This window comes from Taudactylus pleione, unplaced genomic scaffold, assembly GCF_031769625.1.
Source record: "Taudactylus pleione unplaced genomic scaffold, aTauple2 ptg000399l, whole genome shotgun sequence".
NCBI lineage: Eukaryota > Metazoa > Chordata > Amphibia > Anura > Myobatrachidae > Taudactylus > Taudactylus pleione.
The window spans coordinates 4,133,312-4,157,648 of NW_028284801.1; the positions used below are offsets into that span (position 1 = coordinate 4,133,312).

Here is a 24,337-nt window from a genome sequence, read left to right on the forward strand (position 1 = left end):
AAGACAGGGCGTACCCCTGGGAGACCACTTCTCGAACCAAGGCATCCGTGGTGGTATTGTGCCAGCCATGGGCAAATAGAAGAAGTCGGCCTCCCACTCTGGGGTCCCCCAGAGGGAGGCCCGTCCCATCAGGCAGAAGGTTTATCTTCCTGTTTGGAAGAAGGGTGCCTGGCACTCCAGGGCCGCTTCTTGGGCTTAGAAGCGGCCTTGGTCGTCGACTGCCTCGGGAAGGACTGACCTTTTGCCTTGCCCTGAACCCGAAAGGACCGAAAAGCAGAGCTCCGTACCTTGGTAGGAGCAGAAGCCGAAGGGAGGAAGGCTGATTTAGACTTAGCCAGAGTGTCCACAATTTTGTCCAAGTCTGGACCAAAAAGCAACTCCCCATTAAAAGGTAAGGCCTCCAGTCCCTTTTTAAGAGTCAGCGTCAGCTCTCCAAGACCTCAGCCACAAGGACCGACGCGCCGACACAGCTGCAGCCGACACCCGAGAGGTTAGCAGGCTTGCGTCTAACGATGCTTCCATAATGTAGGAAGCCGCATCCCTCATTTGACCTATCAACGCTCTCTGGATCTCCGGAGCATCTTCCGGAAAGGTATCCTCCAAAGCATTGGCCCAGCTCTCGATGGCCTTAGCCACCCAAGAGATGGCCATGGACGGACGGGCCACCGCCCCCGAGAGAGAGTAGATAGACTTCAATCAAGTCTCCACCTTCCTGTCCGTGGGATCCTTCAGGGAGGAGATCGACGGCAAAGGCAGCGTAGCGCTTTTAATTAAGCGGGTAACGTGGGAATCCACCGCTGGAGGAGTTTCCCACTTCCTGCAATGAGCCTCCGGAAACGGATAGTTCGAAGCCAACCGCTTCTGCGGTTAGAACCTCTTGCTGGGCAACTGCCAGGCCCCTGCCATATGATCCGTCAATTGATCGGACAGGGGAAAAACCGTCGAAGCTACCTTGGCCTTTTTAAAATTTGGGTATTTTGACCTGGGGGCGGGCACATCCTCCTCAATGTGAAGGATGGCCCGCACCGCCCTAACCAATGCCGGCACATTAATGTAAGACTTAGCCTCCATCTCCTGGGCCCCGGCATCCGAGTCAGAGTCTTCATGGATCTCTCCGTCATCCGAAGACATGTCCGTGTCCGTGAACTGAGCCGCCAGTGAAGCCAGAACGGAACGCTTGGACGCCCGTGGGGGCAAATCACTGCGCAACATATGTTGAAAAGCCGGTGACGAAGCCGCCAGACTCTGAACAGAGCTGGAGAGGACGTCCACCCAAGGCGGGGGTACTGCCTGAGGATACCCCTGAAAAGGTACCATCGACTGCCGCGGCACCGTGGGGGATTGCACGTATACCGGCAAACCCGCATAAGGACCCACAGTCTGAGACCCGGGAGGAGACTGCACCAGACTAGTCACACCCGGGGAACGGGGCACGGTAGGCTGGGGCAACGCCCTAGAAGGGGCCGCAGTCGGGACCGCAAGTCGGTCCGCGATTGACGCCAGCACTTGCGTAAACATTGCCCACAGAGGATCCTGCGCCACCGGGGGTTTAGAGGGTCCAGGTACCAACTGGCACCGCCCGCACAGACCGTCCGGAGACAAATCTGCCCCATCAACCCCTGCCGAACAGCGTCGGCAGGATAACAACACAGGAGCCTCGGAACGCTCATTCCCCTCATCAGACATGACACGAACTTTTTTGCAAAAAAAAAGTGGCTCACCGAAACGAGGTAAGTCGTATAACACCCACGCACTCCCAAGTATGCAACCCAAACAGCCCACAATATGGTACTGAGGAGCACAGCGCAATATGTGACGGCCCTCACAAATATGTAGATTTATATAAGTGAGGTACACAGAAAGAACACCCCTCCCCCACGCACCTGCGGGCCGTAGGAGAAGGAAAGGGATAGGTAAAAAGCTGACAGTAAGTAGAAAATAAGCACAGACAGCAGCACTAGCAAAAAGTCACATACCATGCAGAGAAGTATTACTCACTGCACCTTCCGCTACAATCAACCTCCCAGATTCAGTGTCTGGGAGGGCTATAGCGCTGCAAACACTGTCCTTTGCAGGGGGAGAGGTACGCAGGGGGACTGGTCCACTGGAAGCCTGCCTGGGAGCTCTGCGATGCTGCCTGAGGAAGATGGCCGCCGGAGAGCTCTGAGGAGGAGTGGCCAGGAGATAACAGCCCAGCGACGCCAGCACACATGAGAGAAGGCGCGCTGGGCTGAGGGGAGGAGCACTGAAGCAGGGAAGGCTGCCTCCCCTGCTAGTACTAAACCCCCGGGGAAGCAGGTTCCCCGCCGGTACTTATACCCCGGGGGCCAGCGGACACGCGGGGTATTCCTGAAGAGGGGGAGCCCGCCGCCGCTACTAGCGCCGCTGGTCTGTCCCCAGAGACCGGCGGCATGAAGACTGCATTTTCCCCGCGTGCAGCGCTGCACGTGGCTTACCTGGCCCCTTCAGTCCGGCAGCAGTCCTTGGGTGGTCCCGGAGCCACGCTAGTACTGACTCCGGGGTCCCGCTGCGATCCCCGGATCAGTACCGGCGTCGCAGCGCCAGCGGGGCTGTTGGAGCGGCAGCGTAGACGTCCAGATGGACAGTAAAAATAAAATAAAATCTTTTTTTTTTTTTTTTAAATAAAGAATAAAGCTTAGGAGCTGCTTATGCAGCCCCACTGCGCAGGGTGACCCGACTCCGGCCGGGCACCAACTAAAACTGAGGTGCCTGTGGCCGGGGGCGGGGTATAGAGGAGGACGGACCCAAGTGCATCCTGGGAGCAGCAAAGCTTTAACTGCGTGGTGCCCATGGATCCAGATCCAGCTATAACCCCCAAGGTCAACCCTGTGGACCCCCTATGGACCCTGAAGTAGAAACATAGGATAAATAGACAACTGTATATGCATGAGAAAGAGAAGTGACTCGAAGCATATGAAACAAATCTGGCATCACAATAAAGACATCCATTAACAGAAACAAAAAGAAAAAAAGAAAATCCCAACACCCGTTTATCTAACCCCAACTTTGGCATACCTAAATCCTGAACCATTAAACCTAATAACTATTCCAACACATATAAAATGCGGAGCAAAGAATTGAAATAACCCCTAGACATAAGGGAGCTCCCCAGCTGAGGATACCCTCTGTGTCCCTGTAAGAGCACCAGGGGAAGGTGTACAATATAAAGGTAGCATAAACTTATATATTACATACAGAGCATAATGCAGTAAACCAAGAAATATATATTAATTAGTGATCGCAACTATTATCGAATATGAAAACAGTGGTCTCATAACACTAACAGGATATCTGACAAAGCAAACAATTAGTAACAGAGATCACAACAAAAAAAATAAAGAGAGCACCCATCATATGGGAGTTCAGCAGTCTGTAACCAGAATTAAAACATAGTTACGCGAGTCCAGAACAGATTAAGACTGTCGGGCCTAGTGTGGTCAAGCCATAGGGCAGCATCTTTCGGAGATGTAAAGAACTTGGTTTTTGTCAGCAATGACTCTTAGCTTGGATGGAAATAATGCGTAGGGGAGATTTAATTCAGACAGGCGCCTCTTATTTGGCAGAAATTGAGCACTGTCCTTCTGCACATCAATAGAGAAATCATGAAATACTGAGACGTGGTAGCCATTCCTCTCCATAGGGTCTTTGGCACGAACTAGAACTGCGACGCAATCTTGGGAAAGTAAGAATTTGGTTATAAACGTACGGGGAGGTGCTCTGGGTGCAGGTGCCCTAGTAGGGATGCGATGAGCCCTTTCCAACGCGAAGAGTAATAAAAGCATCACGACTGATAATTTATAGTTAGATTATTTATTTCATGCAGCCCACTTAACTAGTTTTATGAAACTCAATAACTGTCCTGCTCTATGATATATGGTGCTCTTTCCAATCAGTTGGGTAATGTTAAACACGTCATAATGCCAAATGTAGCACCATATATTGATATATGGTGCTACTTTTGGCATTATGACGTGTTCCTGCTAGGCTGTTTTAGCAGGGCGCCGAGACCTGCCAGATTTCAAAAAGGCAGAATACGCCCTGCCCTTTTCACTGCGCCCTGTTAAAACATGGCAGGTGGGAAAAATTGCGGGGCAGTTATCACCACTGGTGAATAGATTATGGGCGCATGGGGGAGTTTGACTGGGGGCTGTACACCTGTCAAACCGTAACACAGGTGTCCTAAGGCGTGCTTCTGGGAGGATGCCCGCATGCGCCTGGCATCTATTCAGAGACAGGAGAGCTTGGGGGCAGCTAGGCATGTCCATAAGTGTCAGACACGCCCCCAAGTTTGATGAAAAGGGGGCACGTCTTAATGCCCCCTTTTCTCATGAGCACTCTCCCTTTTCGGGCACGCACCTAAGTGCAGCCTGGCATGTCCGAAAGTGCTGGGCACAGCCCCAAGAGTTATGAAAAGGGGGCGCATCTTAAACACACACCACCTTTTTCTCGTGACCACACCCACTTTTCGGGTGCGCGCAAAAGTGCTTCTTTCTAGGTTTGGTGCCCTGCTCGGCGCCGGACCTAGCATGAACACTAATAGTCCATGCAAGGTTATTGGCTACACAAGTTTATTCTGGTTGATATAGAATATTTTTAATTTTGTAATATTTATTTGAAAAATGTTTTACTATTGAAAAAGCTTATTTTATTTTTTTTTAAAAAGTGCCTTCTTCATACATGGTGCAATTTTTTTTATTTTATTTTTTAAATATATTTTCTTGCCAAAGAAATAAAAAAGTGGTGTTTTTTCTTACCTTAAAAGTACTGCTGCGTCAGGATAGTATAGCTTTGCAGGTCTCTGGGATGATGAGGCCCAAAGCTTGAGGGGAGATGAGAGCGCCAACTTCAGGTCAGCAAGGGATCTTCCTGTAGCCAGGAACCTCAGGGCAGTAATCAGCCTCTCCTCAGCAGAAATGGCCCTCCACAACTTGGTTTTCTGCCTCCAGTTTGTATGGAGTCACCAGACGCAGCAACTCCTGGAAGGTGGCATCATCCATGCACAGGAAATTGTGGTAGTCATCAGGATTGTTCTCCCAAATCTCTGTAAGCAGTGGCATGAGAGAAAGACTCCCTCTGCAGCAGCTACTGCTTTGTCCAGCATGATCTCAGCCTTCTCCTATTCTGGGCCCTGTCCCTATAAGCTAACACCACAGCCACAGCATATAATGCCGTCACTCGATAGCGAAAATGATCCATCACAAGAGAATGCAATATGACACTTTGTTAAGGGAAGCAAAACAAAGCAGAGCAGTAATGCAATGTACAGCATTCAGCAGGTATACACCAAGGGGTAAATTTACTAAAGTGAGTTTTTAGAAGGAGATGTTGCCCATAGCAACCAGATTCTAGCTAATATCTTCTAGAAGGTGCTAGTTAAAAGTTAAGTAGAATCTGATTGGTTGCTATGGGCAACATCTCCACTTTCTAAAAACTCTCAGTTTAGTAGATATACCCCCAAGCCTCACTAGTCACAGAGCAGAGCTGCACAGAGCTAAAATGGCGCCTGCTTTATATACGCTATAGAAAGTAGAGCCCCCTATTTAAATTTGAGCAGAAATCTAAGATGGTCGTCAGGTGTTTAGAAAGCAAACAATACATTTCGTTAACGATCTAACGATTTGTAAGTCCCAAACGACGAATGACATATAATTTTTTAGATTGCACAGTGTGTAGGTACTATATAATTTGTCCGGGAGTTCAAGGGAAATCTGGACTGACTAGTAAATTTTCACTTGCTGAGTCAAGTGGTGACACTCGGAATTCAAGAAAGAACTCCAAAGAAGAGGACACAGATGGATGCCAGCACATGGTCAAAACTTTATATATTAACAACTATGTTATTGTAGACCTAGGGGCATATTCAATTGGGAGCAAGGTTTAACTAGGTAAAAAAACTTGCGCCCAATTTTGGATTACTGTGGGTATGCGTGCTCCCTATACCTGCGGTATCTAATTTAAAAAAGTGGACACTGGGTTTTCCGCTCTGAAAACCCCACATTTCGTTAAAAAAAAAAAAAAGACACTTACCTCCTCGGGGGTCTCCGTGGCTCCCGGTGGCCTCCCCTTCATCTTGTTACTGGGGAGGGGGCTGTTTGGAGGTTCCAGAGGCTTCTGGGAGGTTCAAGGGATAATGGGAGATGTATATCTCCCAGCACCCATTAAAGGGGGGCATACATTAAACTGGGGGGTCACAAACTCACTCATACACACTGACATACTCACCGCAGCTGCAGGAGACCGGGTCTCGACGCTGGATGCAGAAGACACCGCTTTAGAAGATAATTAAGGACTAATTAAGCTAATTGGAAACTTCCAATTGCTTAATTGGTCCTCAGGGGGGGTGCCACTAGGGTCCCAGAGCACGTACCACTAATTTTTTCAAAAAATTTTAGAAAAAATCAGACTTGCTCTGGAGGTGCTCAAATAAAAAAGAAGAAACCTCCGGGCACTCAAAATAGAAAAAACCCAGCACATTATTGAATAGCAAAAATCCCGCACCTGCAGGAAAAACCTTGCAGGTCCGGGATTTTTGAGGTTCTAGTCCCCAATTGAATATGCCCCTATGAGGGAGAGTTTTATCTAGGAATAGTGAAAGATACATAACCTAGTTGAAGTAAGCACCATGACCATGTCAGATCTAACTTCTTGGAAATGGCCTGTGAAAAAAGACTGGATATGGTACGAAAAAAACATGGTAAAGGAAAAAGTTGCTCCAAGTATATCTGGTTCAATGGGCTATGGAGTACACAGTGTTCCAGAAATAAATATAGGCAAAAAGATGCTTAATTGTATTTAAACATCAAATTATCTTTTTCTTCAATTATTAATAATTTACAGTGCTTCCGGAAAGTAATCACAGCACTTCACTTTTTCCACATTTTATGTTACAGCCTTATTCCAAAATGGAATAAATTCATTTTTGTCCTCAAAATTCTACACGCAATACCCCATAATGACAACGTGTAAAAAGTTTGAGATTTTTCCAAATTTAATAAAAAATAAAAATATATAAGCAACCACATGTACATAAGTATTCACAGCCTTTGCTCAATAGTTTGTTGATGCACCTTTGGCAGCAATTACAGCCTCAAGTCTTTTTGAATATGATGCCACAAGCTTGGCACACCTATCTTTGGGCAGTTTCACCCATTCCTCTTTGCAGCACCTCTCAAGCTCCATCAGGTTGGATGGGAAGTGTCGGTGCACAGAGCCATTTTCAGATCTCTACAGAGATGTTCAATCGGATTCAAGTCTGGGCTCTGGCTGGGCCACTCAAGGACATTCACAGAGTTGTCCTGAAGCCACTCCTTTGATATCTTGGCTGTGTGCTTAGGGTCGTTGTCCTGCTGAAAGATGAACCTTCGCCCCAGTCTGAGGTCAAGAGCGCTCTGGAGCAGGTTTTCATCCAGGATATCTCTGTAAATTGCTGCATTTATCTTTCCCTCAATCCTGACTAGTCTCCCAGTTCCTGCCGCTGAAAAACATCCCCACAGCATGATGCTGCCACCACCATACTTCACTGTAGAGATGGTATTGGCCTGGTGATGAGAGATGCCTGGTTTCCTCCAAACAAAGCCTAGCATTCACGCCAAAGAGTTCAATCTTTGTCTCATCAGACCAGAGATTTTTTTTCCCATGGTCAGAGTCCAGACGGGCTGCCATGTGCTTTTTACTAAGGAGTGGCTTCCGTCTGGCCACTCTACCATACAGGCCTGATTGGTGGATTGCTGCAGAGATAGTTGTCCTTCTGGAAGGTTCTCCTCTCTCCACAGAGGAATGCAGTAGCTCTAATAGTGACCATCGGGTTCTTGGTCACCTCCCTGACTAGGGCCCTTCTCCCCCGATCGCTCAGTTTAGACGGCTGGCCAACTCTAGGAAGAGTCCTGGTGGTTCCGAACTTCTTCCATTTATGAATGATGGAGGCCATTGTGCTCATTGGGACCTTCAACGCAGCAGATATTTTTCTGTACCCTTCCCCAGATTTGTGCCTCGAGACAATCCTGTCTCGGAGGTCTACAGACAATTCATGCTTGATTTGTGCTTTGACATGCACTGTCAAGTGTGGGACCTTTATAGAGACAGGTGTATGCCTTTCAAAATTATGTCCAATCAACTGATTTTACCACAGGTGGACTCCAATTAAGCTGTAGGAACATCTCAAGGATGATCAGTGGAAACAGGATGCACCTGAGCTCAATTTTGAGCTTCATGGCAAAGGCTGTGAATACTTATGTACATGTGATTTCTTAGTTTTTTTTATTAAATTTGCAAAAATTTCAAAAAAACTTTACACCATTGTCAATATGTAGTATTGGGGGAAGATGTACTATAGCGGCACTTAATGTGCCGCTATAACGCTTCTCACTTCACCTCTTTACCGAGGCGAAGCAGGAAGCACTACCGATGAGATGTATGAACATCTCATCAGCCAGAGAGGGGGAGCATTAACTCCCCCCTCCGACGCTACCCGCTAGAGACCACAGCGCTTCAGCCTAGTGCTCACAAAATATGCCCTATAGGCAGTTGGGGACCCAATTTTAAAACCTAAGCAGGTCCTGTAGGATGCGCTGGCGCTGTGTGTGACTTTGCTAACGCCATAGCAGCCAATCGCCGCTGCCGGCAACTATTCAACCAATAGCCGGCAGCGACGTGTGCCTAACCAGTCCCCACTAGGCGGTGTCTCCTCACCCAATCACTAGGCAGCTTCTAGACAGACACCGGCCAGCCCACCACACTCCGTCTCGGGACCGCCAGCCCCTGCCCACTGCCCAGGAGCAGAAGCAGTACCTCCCCCCCGCTACCCAGCCGGACCCAGTGACATCTGCACGCAGCTACTCACCGTTGGAACAGGCGAGATCCGGGAGTGAAGTGCAGCACCCGGGAGCAGAAACGGCGCCTCCCCCCTCCCCGGCCGGACCCAGAGCGAACCTGGAACAGGTGAGAGCCGGGAGCAGAAGCAGTACCTTGACACCCAACCTGCCCACACTCCCCGGCCGGACAATGAACGAAGTCTGTACGCGGTCACTCACTGTTGAAACAAGTGAGTCTACACGGACTACGGCTGACACCACCTACACCGATCGGAGGCAGCACAAGAGCCCAGGCGAGGTGAAGAGGGAACACATCTGGAAAATCATCAACACCTTCTGCGAAGATGTGATGAGGGAACGTCTGCCAGCAGGACAATGTTCTGGTGCCCAGTTTGACACAGTCAAAGGTGCTTTGTACAAGCCTGTCCAGGTAAGGAGCTGAGCGCCCCCTCCTGGAAGAATAGAGATTGTAATTAAGTGTGGAGTTAAAGTTAAAGCAGAAAACCTGAATTCTTTCCACACAGCAGAACAGGTTTTCAGTATCTCCTAACATGATACATGTCACCTGATCAGTAAATTATTGACAGTGATGATGAGTTGTGACAGCTTTTATACTCTTCACTCTCTGGTTTGGTTTGAATATAAAGTTCAATTATATATATTCCTGAAGATAGTACTTAATGTACTGAAGCATTGATTTATACGTCACAGTTGTCTTTATTTTGGAGAGTGCCGCACCTTGGACTGCGGTACTTCTGATACATGAGGGCACCTCCGCAAGTTGAATGGAGTTTTTTGGAGTGCCGGACCTTGTGAATGATGTACTATATGTACATAAACGGCACTCCACCAGTTGTTATATATATACATATATATACACACATACATACACACACACACACACACACACACACACACATATACATATATATATATATCTCTCTCCAATAGGGTGGCACTCCAATATCAAATAGACAGAAAGATCCCCATTGCCCTCCGTTTAGGGTCTCTGCTGAGGTCCCAATAGTATACAACGTGGACGGCGGCACTCGGGTCAAAGATTGCAAACTCAGGCATGTATGTTATGCCAACGTTTCAGTGTACTTTATTCCTCTGTTGTCAAGGTACAATAAATCACAATACATAAAAACACTTACTTTATATCACCCGCACCACACCACATGTAACGCGGCTACAGGTTTCCGGCAGCATTCATACCGAAGGCGCTCCCAAACAGCGTCATCAGTCTGAGACCGTAACTATGGCCACCGCTAATCGTAAACATTAACGTAGTGTATACATATTCAGGAAATCGACATATATAAATAAGATTCTACATGGATCGTATTATCATTAAACAAAAGTACATATTACATTGTATTTAAAATGATCAAAGATTATACAATGCGTAATGCACCAGTGCACTCCGCTAGATTTTTTCTTTAGTAGATTCAATACAATAAATATATCATAGATATCATGTGTTCTTATTTCAACCCAACTGTAGTACTCACAAGGGAAGTATATGGTTCCAGCATTTTATAGCAATCAAAATGTGCCTGCTCCGCCAGTTACTGAACAATCAACCATTAACGTATCAAACCCACTGATATATCCTTAGCATATAGGAGTACCTCAAATTATGCCAACATCCTGACATAGTTTTTAATTCATTTTACAAAAAGCAATGTAGACCCAAGGTCTCATTCAGACCCCTTGGCGCCATAGTGCCCAATCGATGAATCCACCTTGTTTCACACTGTAGCAGTCTCAAAGACCTGTCTCCCCCTCTTGTTAGTTTAGGTATATGGTCAATGATAATATACTTCATGGTTGCTACACTGTGTCCAGCTTGTACAAAGTGGCGCGCCACCGGTTGGTCGCTCCTGCCAGAAGAAAGGGCAGCACGTATGGCCAACCGGTGTAACACCATACATTCCCTAAGTGTCCTATCCGTCTTGCCCACATAGACTATAAATGTAGTGGTACATGTGACTGTCGAATGAAATTTTTTTTACCACTAAATGGGTGATGGAAGCTGTCAGTAGCAGTTAGGTAACGGCACGTAAGACAGTTCAGGCATTTGAAACATCCATTCTTAGATCACAAGAAATGGCTACTTGTATTTGTCCCAAGACCTGTAATATCCGTCCTGACAAGCCAACCCCTAATGTTACATCCACGTTTAAAACTTAACAAAATCCTACTATTTTGTCAATTTAAATCTTGATCGGATTTAATGATGGACCAATGTTTTTTTAGTTGCTCTTTCAATGTCCCTACTTTGTGTGTTAAAGTGTTTAACCCATGGCAATCTCGTTGCCTGGGTCTCACTAACTGAACTCAGCTCTTTAGATCTTAATAACTGGTCTCGTGTTTTGGACAGTGCTTTTGTCAGGGCTGCTTCCAATACAACAGAGTCATAACCTCGTGCCAAAAATTTGCACTTCATATTTTCCATATGCATTTTAGCTGTATTATTGTCACTACAAATTCTATGTGCCCTGATAAATTGGGAATAAGGCAATCCCATTTTAGTCGATTTAGGATGAAAACTGTTACAGTGTAGGATTGAGTTTCTGTCAGTCGGTTTACTAAATAAGGTAGTTGAAACTATTCCATTCAGTACACTAATCTCCACATCCAAGTAATTAACCCTTTCTGCACTGGCACAAAATTAAAATTTGACAGGACTACTTGTCTGGTTATGTGATTCAATGAATTTAACCAATTCATCCATAGTTCCCCTCCAAATTAGGAAAATGTCATCTATGTATCTGACATAGAAAAGAATCCTGTCAGACACAGACATCCGCAAAGAAAATGTCTTCCTCTACCATAAACATATACGCGTTGGACCCCATCGCACAACTGACGAGCTGAAGATAAAGTTTACCATCATACATAAAGAAGTTATGAGTGAGGATCATCTCCAGTAAATCATGAATCAATTCCACATCTGGCCTAAAAATCTGGGGTGTCCCATCACACAAGGTTGTAGGATGGCATCAAGATACACTGAAGTAGCCTGGGACAATGACCCCCTAGCCGAAATAATCGGCCTACCTGGGGGATTGTCCAGGCTCTTGTGTATCTTGGGAACCGTGTATAGTATCGGTGTGATGGGATGCTCTGGTATTAATGCCTCACACATTTCCCTGATTCCCTGATCAGCTGCCATAGTTAATCTATCCCTAAATTCCGGTTTGAAAATAAGCATAGGGTCAACATGCAATGCTCTATATACCTCATTGTCAGATAATTGCCTGACTATTTCAGCCTTGTACTGTGAAAGATTCTGTACCACCACAGCACCTCCCTTATCCGCCGGGCGGATCACAATTTCAGGATGAGCTGCCAAATCCTTAAGTGCTTTCCATTCACCAGCGTATAGGTTGCTGAGGGGTTTAGCTAATTTATCACCTTTACTCACACATTGTTTTACATCATAATCTGTCATGCGTAAAAAGGTCTTAATGGTTGCGATGTTAGAACTTGGATCAAACCGAAATCGTCATTATTTTACGTATTGTATAGGTATATCCGATGCCCGATTTTTAATAGATGAAAGAGGTGCCTTAGGACCGTGGAAATATTCATGGATCTTCAGTTGGCGTTTAAATTGATATTTTTCAATATCCCACCTAAGTTCATCAAATCTAGCTGTGGGTACATAAGTTAATCCTCGCCTCAATACAAACATTTCAAGGTCAGATAGCAGGTAAGCTGATAAATTGAAGACTATTTCCTCCTTGTTGTCGTTGGTCGTCCTGCTTTTCTGTGACCGCGTACATTGGTCTGGTGTATTTCCTGCACGATCTGGCACCAAGTTGCCGTGGCTTACTCCTAAAGGGATCCCATCACGTTTGTCCCTATGTTGAGCACTGTCAGAGTCACTGGTGGAATAATTGTATGGTGACATCTCCCAATTGTCCCTGGGTGTTCTATTTCCACGTTGATTAGGGCGTTGATATTCATTGCGTCCCTCATGTATCCAATTATAGACTCGATTGTGCTCATAGTCGGCCGTTACCTTTGTCATCTTCAATTTTTTAAGTTGAATTAAATCATGCTTATATATTGAGATTTGTTTACTTATTTTATCCAACCAGCCATTATTGGTATCGACTTCAAATATGGGTTTGTTAGTGTTTTCAAACACCTCAATTTGATCACGTACAGTGGCTTGCAAAAGTATTCACCCCCTTTACTTACCTTTTTTGTTACATTACACTCTGTAATTATTATTTTTTATCTGAATTTTATGTGATGGATCTGCACAAAATAGACTAATTTGGTGAAGTGAAATTAGAAAAATATATATAAAAGGATCATTATAAATACATTTTTCTAAAAATTGGCATGTGCATATGTAATCACCCCCTTTGCTATGAAGCCCCTCAAAAGTTCTGGTGACCTTCAGAAGTCACATAATTAGTGAAATGAAGTCCACCTGTGTGAAATCTAAGTGTCACATGATCTGTCAGTATAAACACACCTTTCCTGAAAGGCCCCAGAGGCTGCAACACCACTAAGCAAGAGGCATCACACCATGAAGACCAAGGAGCTCTCCAAACAAGTCAGGGACAAAGTTGTTGAGAAGCACAATTCTGGGTTAGGTTATAAAAAATATCCAAATCTTTGATGATCCCCCGGAGCACCAGAACATGGTACCACAACAAACCTGCCAAGAGAGGGCCACCCACCAAAACTCACAGACCGCACAAGGAGGGCATTAATCAGTGAGGCAGCACAGAGACCAAAGGTAAACCTGAAGGAGCTGCAGAGTTCCACAGCAGAGACTGGTGTATCTGTGCATATGACCACAATAAGCCGTACACTCCATAGAGCTGGGCTTTATGGAAGAGTGTCCAGTTATAAGCCATTACTTAGTGATAAAAAGAAGAAGACACGATTTGAGTTTGCCAAAAGGCATGTGGGCGACTCCCCAAATGCAAGGAGGAAGGTGCTCTGGTCAGATGAGACTAACATTTTACTTTTCAGCCACCAAGGAAAACGCTATGTCTGGCGCAATCCCAACACATCCCATCACCCAAAGAACACCATCCCCACAGTGAAACATGGTGGTGGCAGCATCATGCTATGGGGATGTTTTTCAGCAGCAGGGACTGGGAAACTGATTTGAGTCAAGGGAAAGATGGATGGTGCTAAATACAGGGATATTCTTAAGCAAAACCTGTTTTAGTCTGCCTGTGATTTGAGACTGGGACGGAGGTTCACCTTCCAGCAGGACAATGACCTGAAGCATACTGCTAAAGCAACACTCGAGTGGTTTAAAGGGGAAACATTTAAATGTGTTGGAATGGCCTAGTCAAAGCCCAGATCTCAATCCAATTGAGAATCTGTGGTCAGACGTGAAGATTGCTGTTCACAAGCGGAAACTATCCAACATGAAGGAGCTGGAGCAGTTTTGCCTTGAGGAATGGGCAAAAATCCCAGGGGCAAGATGTGGAAAGCTCAAAGAGACTTATCCAAAGCGACTTGCAGCTGTAATTGCCGCAAAAGGTGGCTAAACACAGTACTGACTTTAGGGGGGTGAATAGTTATGCACGCTGAAGTTTTCTGTTATGTTGTCCTAAATGTTGTTTGATTCACAATATAAAATACAATATAAAAAAAACAAAAACAAACAACTTCACAGTTGTAGGCATGCGAATGAAATGATGCACACCTTCAAACAATCCATTTTAATTCCAGGTTGTGAGGCAATAAAACATGAAAAGTGCAAATGGGCGTTTAATACTTTTGCAAGGCTCTGTATATTCGTTAATGCACGCGTGGCTACTTCGATGACAAGCAGCATGAGATCGTAACTGCACTTGTTAGGAATTAATATGCATTTTTTACAAAAATCCAAGCTGTATCTCCCTATAGTGGGACAGTTCCTAATTCTGAAGCCTCTTGGTATACGTTTTTGTTTGTAACAATCACTCAAGGTGACTCCGTGATAGTAAAAATTAATCTCCCGTTGTTTAAGTTTGAGCCACCCCCGGGAAGGCTTTGTAATGACTTGGTGGCATTATCGTCACTAAATTGATATTTAAAAAGAATGGATTCTGCTTCAGAGTCTGAAAACATAAGTGTACTCCCTTGTGTTAGGATTGCAATATTAATTGCTTCAAATGCCTTATCCAGGCTGTCATCATCTTTTCCTTCAGCCATTGTATGCACCAGCACACAATGCTTCACCCAAGTAACTTGGTTAAAATCAACACTTATGTAAAAAAGTGGTACTCCTTGTCAAATATGCTGTACTGCTGGTAATAACCACAACTTTAAAATGGGTACCGCTACCTAAAAGTGGTTCACTCCTGCATGGTGAACTAACCTCCAATATGTATCCAATAGGGTGGCACTCCAATAATCAAATAGACAGAACGATCCCCGTTGCCCTCCGTTTAGGGTCTCTGCTGAGGTCCCAATAGTATACAACGTGGACGGCAGCATAAGGGTCAAAGATTGCAAACTCAGGCCCTGATTCAGAGCTGGAAGCTCTGACAGAGCGCTCGCTCTGAATCAGGGCCGTCCTTCTGAATTTTTAGAGCGGCCTCCTGGCCGCTCGTATAGCTGTGGGTGACCACCCACAGCTATAGCGAGCGGCCAGGAAGATGGTTGCGATGGTCGCAACCATCGGGCTTGAGACGAGACCCTTGTGGTAGGGTCTCGTTGCCGCAAACCCTGGAGTGCTTTCGGCTCTATCAGAGCCGAAAGCACTCCTACTGACATTACTTGGGATGTCAGTGGGGCCGGCCCCAGACGGTAGGCGTTCCCATGGGAACGCCTCCGTCTGGCCAGCCACGCCCCTGGCACGCCCACCAAAGGGGGCGTGCTGTCACTCACCATCGACAGCACGCCCCCTTTGGTACGAGACCCATAGCGACGGAGCAGGGTCCGTCGTGCGCATGCGCACTGGGCCAACATCGACCCGCTTGCGGGCGAGTCTGAATTAGGCCCTCAGGCAGGTATGTTATGCCAACGTTTCGGAGTACTTTATTCCTCCGTTGTCAAGGTACAATAAATCACAATACATAAAATGATTTATTGTACCTTGACAACGGAGGAATAAAGTACTCCGGAACGTTGGCATAACATACCTGTCTGAGTTTGCAATCTTTGACCCAAGTGCCGCCGTCCACGTTGTGTGTGTGTTTGTGTACCTTGAGGACCGAGATTGGGAAACACTGCTCTACTGTAAAGCACGATATTAGAAGACAGGATTCTTTCGTCATATGCATTTATAGAAGTGAAAGAACTTTGATATCTAACTTACATTTTATGGCAAATAGTGAATACAAGTACCGTAGTTTTGAAAAATAAATATTTACATTTTTCTATAACTATACTGCTAAAATAATCTTTCAAACTGATATCCTTTGCGATAGAGCATTGCACAGAAAAGCAGCAGGTGAAGCGGTTAGCCGGCCGTGCCCAGCAGGGAGGTGCTAGGCTGGAGAGGTGCCGCTGCTACCTTCTCCATTTGCCGGGCACCCACTAAAGGTGCATACACACACACAACGATTTTTGAACGATTATCGATAATGATATCGTTCATCGTTCAATCGTTGTAAAAATCGTTCACTTTCTGAGTTAAAACGATGAACGATTATCGTTCATGTGCGTTCACGTTTGTAGTTCAGTTAGACTGACCAACTCAACGATTTTCATTAAAGGAATATGCAAAAATCGTTTGTATTTAAAAAAAAAAACGTTCATTACATTCAGTAAATGAACGATTTTAGTAAACGATTTTCGTTCATTTTTCCCTTGAAAATATTAACGAAAATAGTTTACTAAAATCGTTCATTTACTAAATCGTTGTGTGTGTATGCACCTTAAGATTTTACCACCAGCTGGCGCCCTGTGGCTCTTTCCCTGCAGCCAGAGCTCATTCTGCCTTCCGGCTCCCGCAGTGTGTGTAGGGAGAGACATAGTGATGTCTCTCCCATAGTGCTGAGCGCGAAGAGCTGTTGGGAGAAGGGCTCCTGGATAAGTACAGTGCTGTGTGTCATTATGAGTAAGGGGCACAACTACCGTGGGCATTATGTGTATAAGGGGCACAACTACTGTGGGCATTATGTGTAAGTAAGGGGCACTACAGCAATGGCCAAAAGTTTTGAGAAAGTATTGGTTTTCACAAAGTTTGCGGATTCAGTGTTTTTAGACCTTTTTGTCAGATGTTACTATGGTATACTGAAGTAAAGTTACAAGCATTTCATAAGTGTCAAAGGCTTTTACTGACAATTACATTAAGTTTATGCAGAGAGTCAATATTTGCAGTGTTGACCCTTCTTTTTCAAGACGTCTGCAATTCGCCCTGGCATGAGGTCAATCAACATCTGGGCAACATACTGACTGATGGCTGTCCATTCTTGCCTAATCAATGCTTAGAGTTTGTCAGAATTTATGGGCGGTTTTTTGACCACCCACCTCTTGAGGATTGACCACAAGTTCTCAATGGGATTAAGGTCTGGGGAGTTTCCTGGCCATGGACCCAAAATTTCCATGTTTTGTTCCCCGAGCCACTTAGTTATCCCTTTTGCCTTATGGCAAGGTGTTCCATCATGCTGGGAAAGGCATTGTTCATCACCAAACTGTTCTTGGATGGTTGGGAGAAGTTGCTCTTGGAGAATGTTTTGGACCATTCTTTATTCATGGCTGTGTTCTTAGGCAAAATTGTGAGTGAGCCCACTCCCTTGGCTGAGAAGCAACCACACACACGAATGGTCTCAGGATGCTTTACTGTTGGCATGACACAGGACTGATGGTAGCACTCACCTTTCCTTCTCCGGACAAGCGTTTTTCCAGATGATCCAAACAATCTGAAAGGGGATTCATCAGAGAAAATAACACTACCCCAGTCCTCAGCAGTCCAATCCCTGTACCTTTTGCAGAATATCAGTCTGTCCCTGATGTTTTCCCTGGAGAGAAGTGGCTTCTTTGATGCCCTTCTTGACACCAGGCCATCCTCCAAAAGTCTTCACCTCACTGTGCGTGAAGATGCACTCACACCTGCTTACTGCTATTCCTGAGCAAGGTCTGCACTGGTAGTGCCCCGATCCAGGAGCTGAATCAACTTTAGGAGACAGCCCTGGCGCTTGCTGGATGTTCTTGGGTGCCCTGAAGCCTTCTTCACAACTATTGTACCAGTCTCCTTGAAGTTCTTGATGATCCGATAAATGGTCGATTTAGGTGCAATCTTACTAGCAGCAGTATCCTTGCCTGTGAAGCCCTTTTTGTGCAAAGCAATGATGACTGCATGTGTTTCCTTGCAGGTGACAATGGTTAACAGAGGAAGAACAATGATTTCAAGCGCCACCCTCCTTTTAAAGCTTCCAGTCTGTTATTCTAATGCTTAGTACACACGGTACGATGGCAACGATCAGTTAACGATCAGATGATCATTGTCTGATCGTCCTGCATGTGTTGGATGTTCATCCAACACATGCAGTAACCCCTTAACGACCCTATAGTAAGCAGGCTAACCTGGTCGATATCGACCAGGTCTGCCTGCTTGCACAGACTATGGCAGTTGGTCGATAACGACCATACGTGGCCGCGCATCGACCATCGTATGGTCGTTTGCAGGGGCCAGAAACTGTCAGATTTTAACAATAATGATATGACCGTTAAAATCTGACAGCTTATCATACCGTGTGTACGCAGCATAACTCAATCAGCATGACAGACTCCAGCCTTGTCCTCATCAACACTCTCACCTGTGGTAACGGGAGAATCACCGACATGATGTCAGCTGGTCCTTTTGTGGCAGGGCTGAAATGCAGTGAAAGTGTTGTTTTTGGGATTAAGTTCATTGTCATGGCAAAGAGGGACTTTGCAATTAATTGTAATTCATCTGATAGCTCTTCATGACATTCTGGAGTTATGCAAATTGGCATAAAAAAAAATGAAGCAGCAAACTTTGTGAAAACCAATACTTGTGTCATTCTCAAAACTGTTGGCCATGGCTGTACTACTGCCGACATGTGTATAAGGGGGCACTACTGTGTCATAACGTAAATAAGGGCCACAGCTATGTTGTGTGATGTGAACTAGGGGCACTCCGTGCAGTCTAATGTGAATAATAATGCGCGACTGGCGTAATTTGAATTGGGGGTACTATTGTGTGGCCAGGCCCCTTTTTTTGTGGCACACGTTGTCCCTTTATAAAATAAATGAACTGAATTACCCAGCATTGCCCGGGTAATCTACAAGTTATTAAGTTTTATTATATGATGTCGTCCAAATCCATCCAGTGGAAGGCCCAGAAAAGGCTCCCTGGGTCAAAGTTCTGCCCAGCGTACACCAACGGTAGGTCTGACCGGGAGCCTAACACCCCTAAAACCTGGCCAGGTTTCAGCTGCACCACTTTGAGTTTGTTTCATCCCAATCATTGCAGGGGGTGTCTGAATACATAAACGGACAAACAGACCAATGAATTTTATATATAAGATGGGAGGGCGCCGAACACCCTAGCACCAGCCCTGAGGTGAAGGTATCTCGGCACTTGCTCTTTAACCCTTTGGTCACCACCCTAATGACTATTTAAGCAAATGGAAGTTTCCAATTATCTTAATTAGACCTTAATTACTCAGAGACTACAGGTACACCTGTACCGGGCCCCGAGTTCCCGAGGGGCCCCATGATTCAGAGGGCTCAGGAGCACAAACGGTACCAGTCACTGGTCCCCAGGGGCTTACATGCAAAACATGCCAGGCGCGGCCGACAGGGGAAGAGCGGTCAATTTATTTTTACTTCCCCCGGCTATAAGTAAAAATAAATTGACCGCTCTTCCCCCATCGGCCGTGCCTGGAATGTTTTGCATGTAAGCCCAAACCCCCAAAGTTAAATCAGGCGGCCCCGTCACAGGGTCTATAGCTAGCGCGTGACGCTGCGCCACCCCTTGCCTCTGTCCCTGGACTGCGGCTGCGTAAGCTCTATGCACCAAGGAGCAGCGGCCATCAACGCCGGGCACAAAGACAGCACACACTACTTCAAGCTGTGCTGTGACTGTGAGCTCACTGTGCTGCAGCTCTGCAACTCCAGTATCCTAATGGCTACTTGTGGGGGTAAGTGTAACATCCATGACAGGGTGTTTCACTTTATTTAGAATTGATATTGGATATAGTTCCAGCTTATTTTATATATAAATATATATTACATACCGGTATAGGTCCAGCCTCCGGCTAAATATGTTCAATATGTGCATAAGTGGAGAGTTTTATTAGAGATAGATAGATAGATATACAGTCAGGTGCATCAATATTGGGACATTGACAGAATTTTCAGATTTTGGCCTCTATTCACCACCACAATGGCTTTGAAATGAAACAAACAAGATGTGCTTTAACTGCAGACTTTCAGATTTAATTTGAGGGTAATTACATCCAAATCAGTTGAACGGTGTAGGAATTACAACAGTTTCTATATGTGCCTCCCACTTTTTAAGGGGCCAAAAGTAATGGGACAAACTAAACAATCCTAAATCTTTCACTTTTTAATACTTGGTTGCAAATCCTTTGCAGACAATTACAGCCTGAAGTCTGGAACGCATAGACATCAACAGACGCTGGGTTTCATCCCTGGTGATGCTCTGCCAGGCCTCTACTGCAAATGTCTTCAGTTCCTGCTTGTTCTTGGGGCATTTTCCCTTCAGTATTGTCTTCATCAAGTGAAATGCATGCTCCATCGGATTCAGGTCAGGGGATTGACTTGGCCATTGCATAACATTCCACTTTTTAGCTTTAAAAACCTCTTTGGTTGCTTTTGCAGTATGCTTCGGGTCATTGTCCATCTGCACTGTGAAGCGCTGTCCAATGAGTTCTGAAGCATTTGACTTAATATGAGCATATAATATTGCCCGAAACACTTCAGAATTCATTCTGCTGCTTTTGTCAGCAGTCACATCATCAATAAATACAAGGGAACCAGTTCCATTGGCAGTCATACATGCCATGACACTACCACCACCATGCTTCACTGATGAGGTGGTATCTTTTGGGTAATGAGCAGTTCCTTTCCTTCTCCATACTCTTCTCTTCCCATCACTCTGGTACAAGTTGATCTTTGTCTCATCTGTCCATAGGATGTTGTTCCAGAACTGTAATGGCTTTTTTAGATGTTGTTTGGCAAACTCTAATCTGGTCTTCCTGTTTTTGTGGCTCACCAATGGTTTACATCTATATTCACTCTTGTGAAGTTTTCTCTTGATTGTTGACTTTGACACATATACACCTACCTCCTGGAGAGTGTTCTTGATTTGGCCAACTGTTGTGAAGGGGTGTTTCTTCACCAGGGAAATAATTCTTCTTTCATCCACCACAGTTGTTTTCCGTGGTCTTACGGTCTTTTGGTGTTGATGAGCTCTCCGGTGCGTTCTTTCTTTTTAAGAATGTTCCAAACAGTTGATTTGGCAACACCTAATGTTTTTCCTATCTCTGATGGGTTTGTTTTGATTGTTCAGCCTAATTATGGCTTGCTTCACTGATAGTGACAGCTCTTTGGATCTCATATTGAGAGTCGACAGCAACTGATTCCAAATGCAAATGTCACACCTAGAATCAACTCCAGACCTTTTACCTGCTTAATTGATAATGAAATAATGAGGGAATAGCCACACCTGTCCATGAAATAGCTTTTGAATTGATAGTCCCATTACTTTTAGCCCCTTAAAAAGTGGGAGGCACATATAGAAACCGTTGTAATTCCTACACCATTCACCTGATTTGGATATAATTACCCTCAAATTAAATCTGAAAGTCTGCAGTTAAAGCACATCTTGTTTGTTTCATTTCAAAGGCAATGTGGTGGTGAATAGAGGCCAAAATATGAAAATTCTGTCAATGTCCCAATATTTATGCACCTGACTGTGTGTGTGTGCATATTATATATATATATATATATATATATATATATATATATATATATATATATATATATATATCCCGTCACTCTCCTATCTATATTTGTTGTGCTCTGGTGCCCTCTGGACTCAAAGTTTAAATCAGCAGTATACACAAACAGCGCCACTCAGAGTCTTGTAATGAAAATAAGTGGTATATTCACATGTAGTAAAAAAACAGTACCAACGTTTCTGGGCATTTGTCAAGGTCTAACCTTGACAAAAGGGCAGTTGTGCCCCAAAACGTTGGTACTGTTTTTTTTTTACCACAGGTGAATATATCATTTATTTTCATTACGAGACTCTGAGTGACGCTGTTTGTGTATACTGCTGAGAAATAGATAGAGAAATAGATAGAGAAATAGATTGATTGATAGATATATATATATATATATATATATATATATCAATCTCTATGTTGATTACATGCATCTAGATATAATTACATGTAGGACGGATGTGTGGAGGAGGGATCGAGGAGGGGCCCCCAGAGATATCCTTGTAACGGGCCCCAAGACTTCTGTTGCCGGCCCTGTCCTTCAGCCTGCACCTGCTCCCCACACACACTCAACTACTGCCGCTAAAACTGCACCAGCTCCATCACACACTACACTCCACCGCTGACCTGCACCCATTACACTACACTACTACTAATAATAAAAAAAAAAAAAAAAAACTGCCAGTTAGGGCAGCATTTTAAAGACGTGTTCTAAGGAAGTGGATAGATCCCCTTCAGTGTTTGTATCCTGACGTCATCAGTTACTGTCCAATGTCACTCCCTACTATCCACGTGGACATAGAGCGGGAATATAAACCTGTAGCTTGCGAAGCAAGCCATCGTGCCCGAAGCATGGCGAGCAGCCAAATTTCCTTCTTTTGGTGGCCTTTATGAGCATGGAACCGCACTTCTTCCCTCACTGCACATCACTTCCAGGTACAAATACTGAAGTACCTTTCCAGTGTTATACTCAGACAGCACTGCATAACACCAGACCCTCCACCATGACACGATAGACATACCTCCTAACTGTCCCGCATTCAGCGGGACAGTCCCGTTTTTTTGGGACTGTCCCGCGGTGGGGGGGGAACATACCATGCAGAGCAGCGGGTATGCAGAGCGAGAATAGATGCTCGGAACCCCGGATGAGACCAGCATCTCGGAGATGCTGGGCGCGCCCCATTAGTGATATAAACGGAGGCGTGCCATCAGACCATGACCCATTTCCGATCAGGCCACGGCCCCTTCTCGGCTTTGGGCGAAGAAGGCCCTGACTCTGGGACTCCGAATGTTGGGAGGTATGCGTTACATTAGGTACAATATGCTCTGCACCTTGACTGCCTTCTTAATTTAGGATTACAGCCATTTGTGCTGAAACCACTGGTGTCACAAGGGGGGGTGTGGGCCGCACCTTGGTGACACCAAAGTGCTGGCTCCCCCTCAATGACAGGAGCCGGGTGCTGCATTACGTGGAACACTCGGCTCCTACCACAGTGAGGGAGCCGGCACTTCACACAGGCTGGTCCACGGGGGCATCCTGCACCTCCAGTGTGACAAAGAACGGGTGTTGGGTGTGTGAGGCCAAGCCCCCACCCACGAAGTCACACCCCTTATTTTCCAACCCGCGGCATCACCACATGCAGTTCGACAAGCTGCCCACAATGGGTGCCGATGGCTGAAAAACAGTTGTCTCATCAATTAATTCGTTCAGCACAGGTTACTGCAATCATAAAATAGGTGTGAAGTCCAGGAGCAGAGCATTTTGTACTTAATGGAACGGGTCATGTTGGAGGGTAGGTAACATGCATTGCATCGCCATCTTGTGGTCAAGGTAAACATTGCCATAGATCATCCATCTCCCTGGTAACTCGTTTCAGCCCCATTAATACTAGACATTTTAAACTGTTATTTTTTTTTTAAGAAAACCTATCATTACAATGCGGCAATCCTAACGTATACATGTATTCATCATTTTAACATAACGAAAAATGGCTCACAACACCCTCCCTGTAGTGGTCAGGTAAGAGATTAGTGTAACTGTAAGATGTCCCGGCCCCACGTCCTTACCTCCGGCAGCCCGCAGCGCCCTTTATCAGAGTACGGTGACAGACCGGCCGCATAGTTTACCGACATCTCCCAGACTGCTCTGGAAACAATAAGAAGAATGTCCCCTTAGCTCCACGGCCGCCGTCGCACACATGTGACGTAGAAGGAAACGCCGCCATCTTGCTGCACCCGGATGCGACATTGATCGTTGTTGCGTAGGTCATGTGTGTGGCTTTGAGCCTATGATAAAGCACATCTCGTATAGTGTGCTATGCAGAGTATATTCTCTATTTTCCTAACGATATAATTATTGCGTTACATAAAGCCCCTCCTCCCCTGGTCCTCAAAGTTGTTCGAGCTGTAACTTCTTTATCTTGCTGCGCTATGTAAATGCGGGCAGGTACTGAAGTGGCATGCTGTACATGAGGTGAAGAGGCTTGTGCTACGTTTTATTTTGCCGTTAGTGATTAGAATGGAATAATACAGAGGTACCAAAACGCAAGGCTCCCCATCAGTTCAGATTTTATAGTGCGTAAACACGTA

At 45.4% G+C, this 24,337-nt stretch overlaps 1 protein-coding gene across 1 annotated transcript in view; it reads right to left on the reverse strand.

Annotated features, from left to right (window-relative positions):
• Positions 1–23,990, reverse strand: part of SIRT6 (sirtuin 6) — a 45,956-nt gene extending 21,966 nt beyond the window's left edge. The window contains exon 1 of the mRNA XM_088446467.1: positions 23,816–23,990. Coding sequence (XP_088302593.1) covers positions 23,816–23,881 — 66 coding nt within the window. The 5' untranslated portion in view covers positions 23,882–23,990. The remainder of the gene's footprint in view (positions 1–23,815) is intronic.
• Between the last annotated feature and the right edge of the window lie 347 nt (positions 23,991–24,337).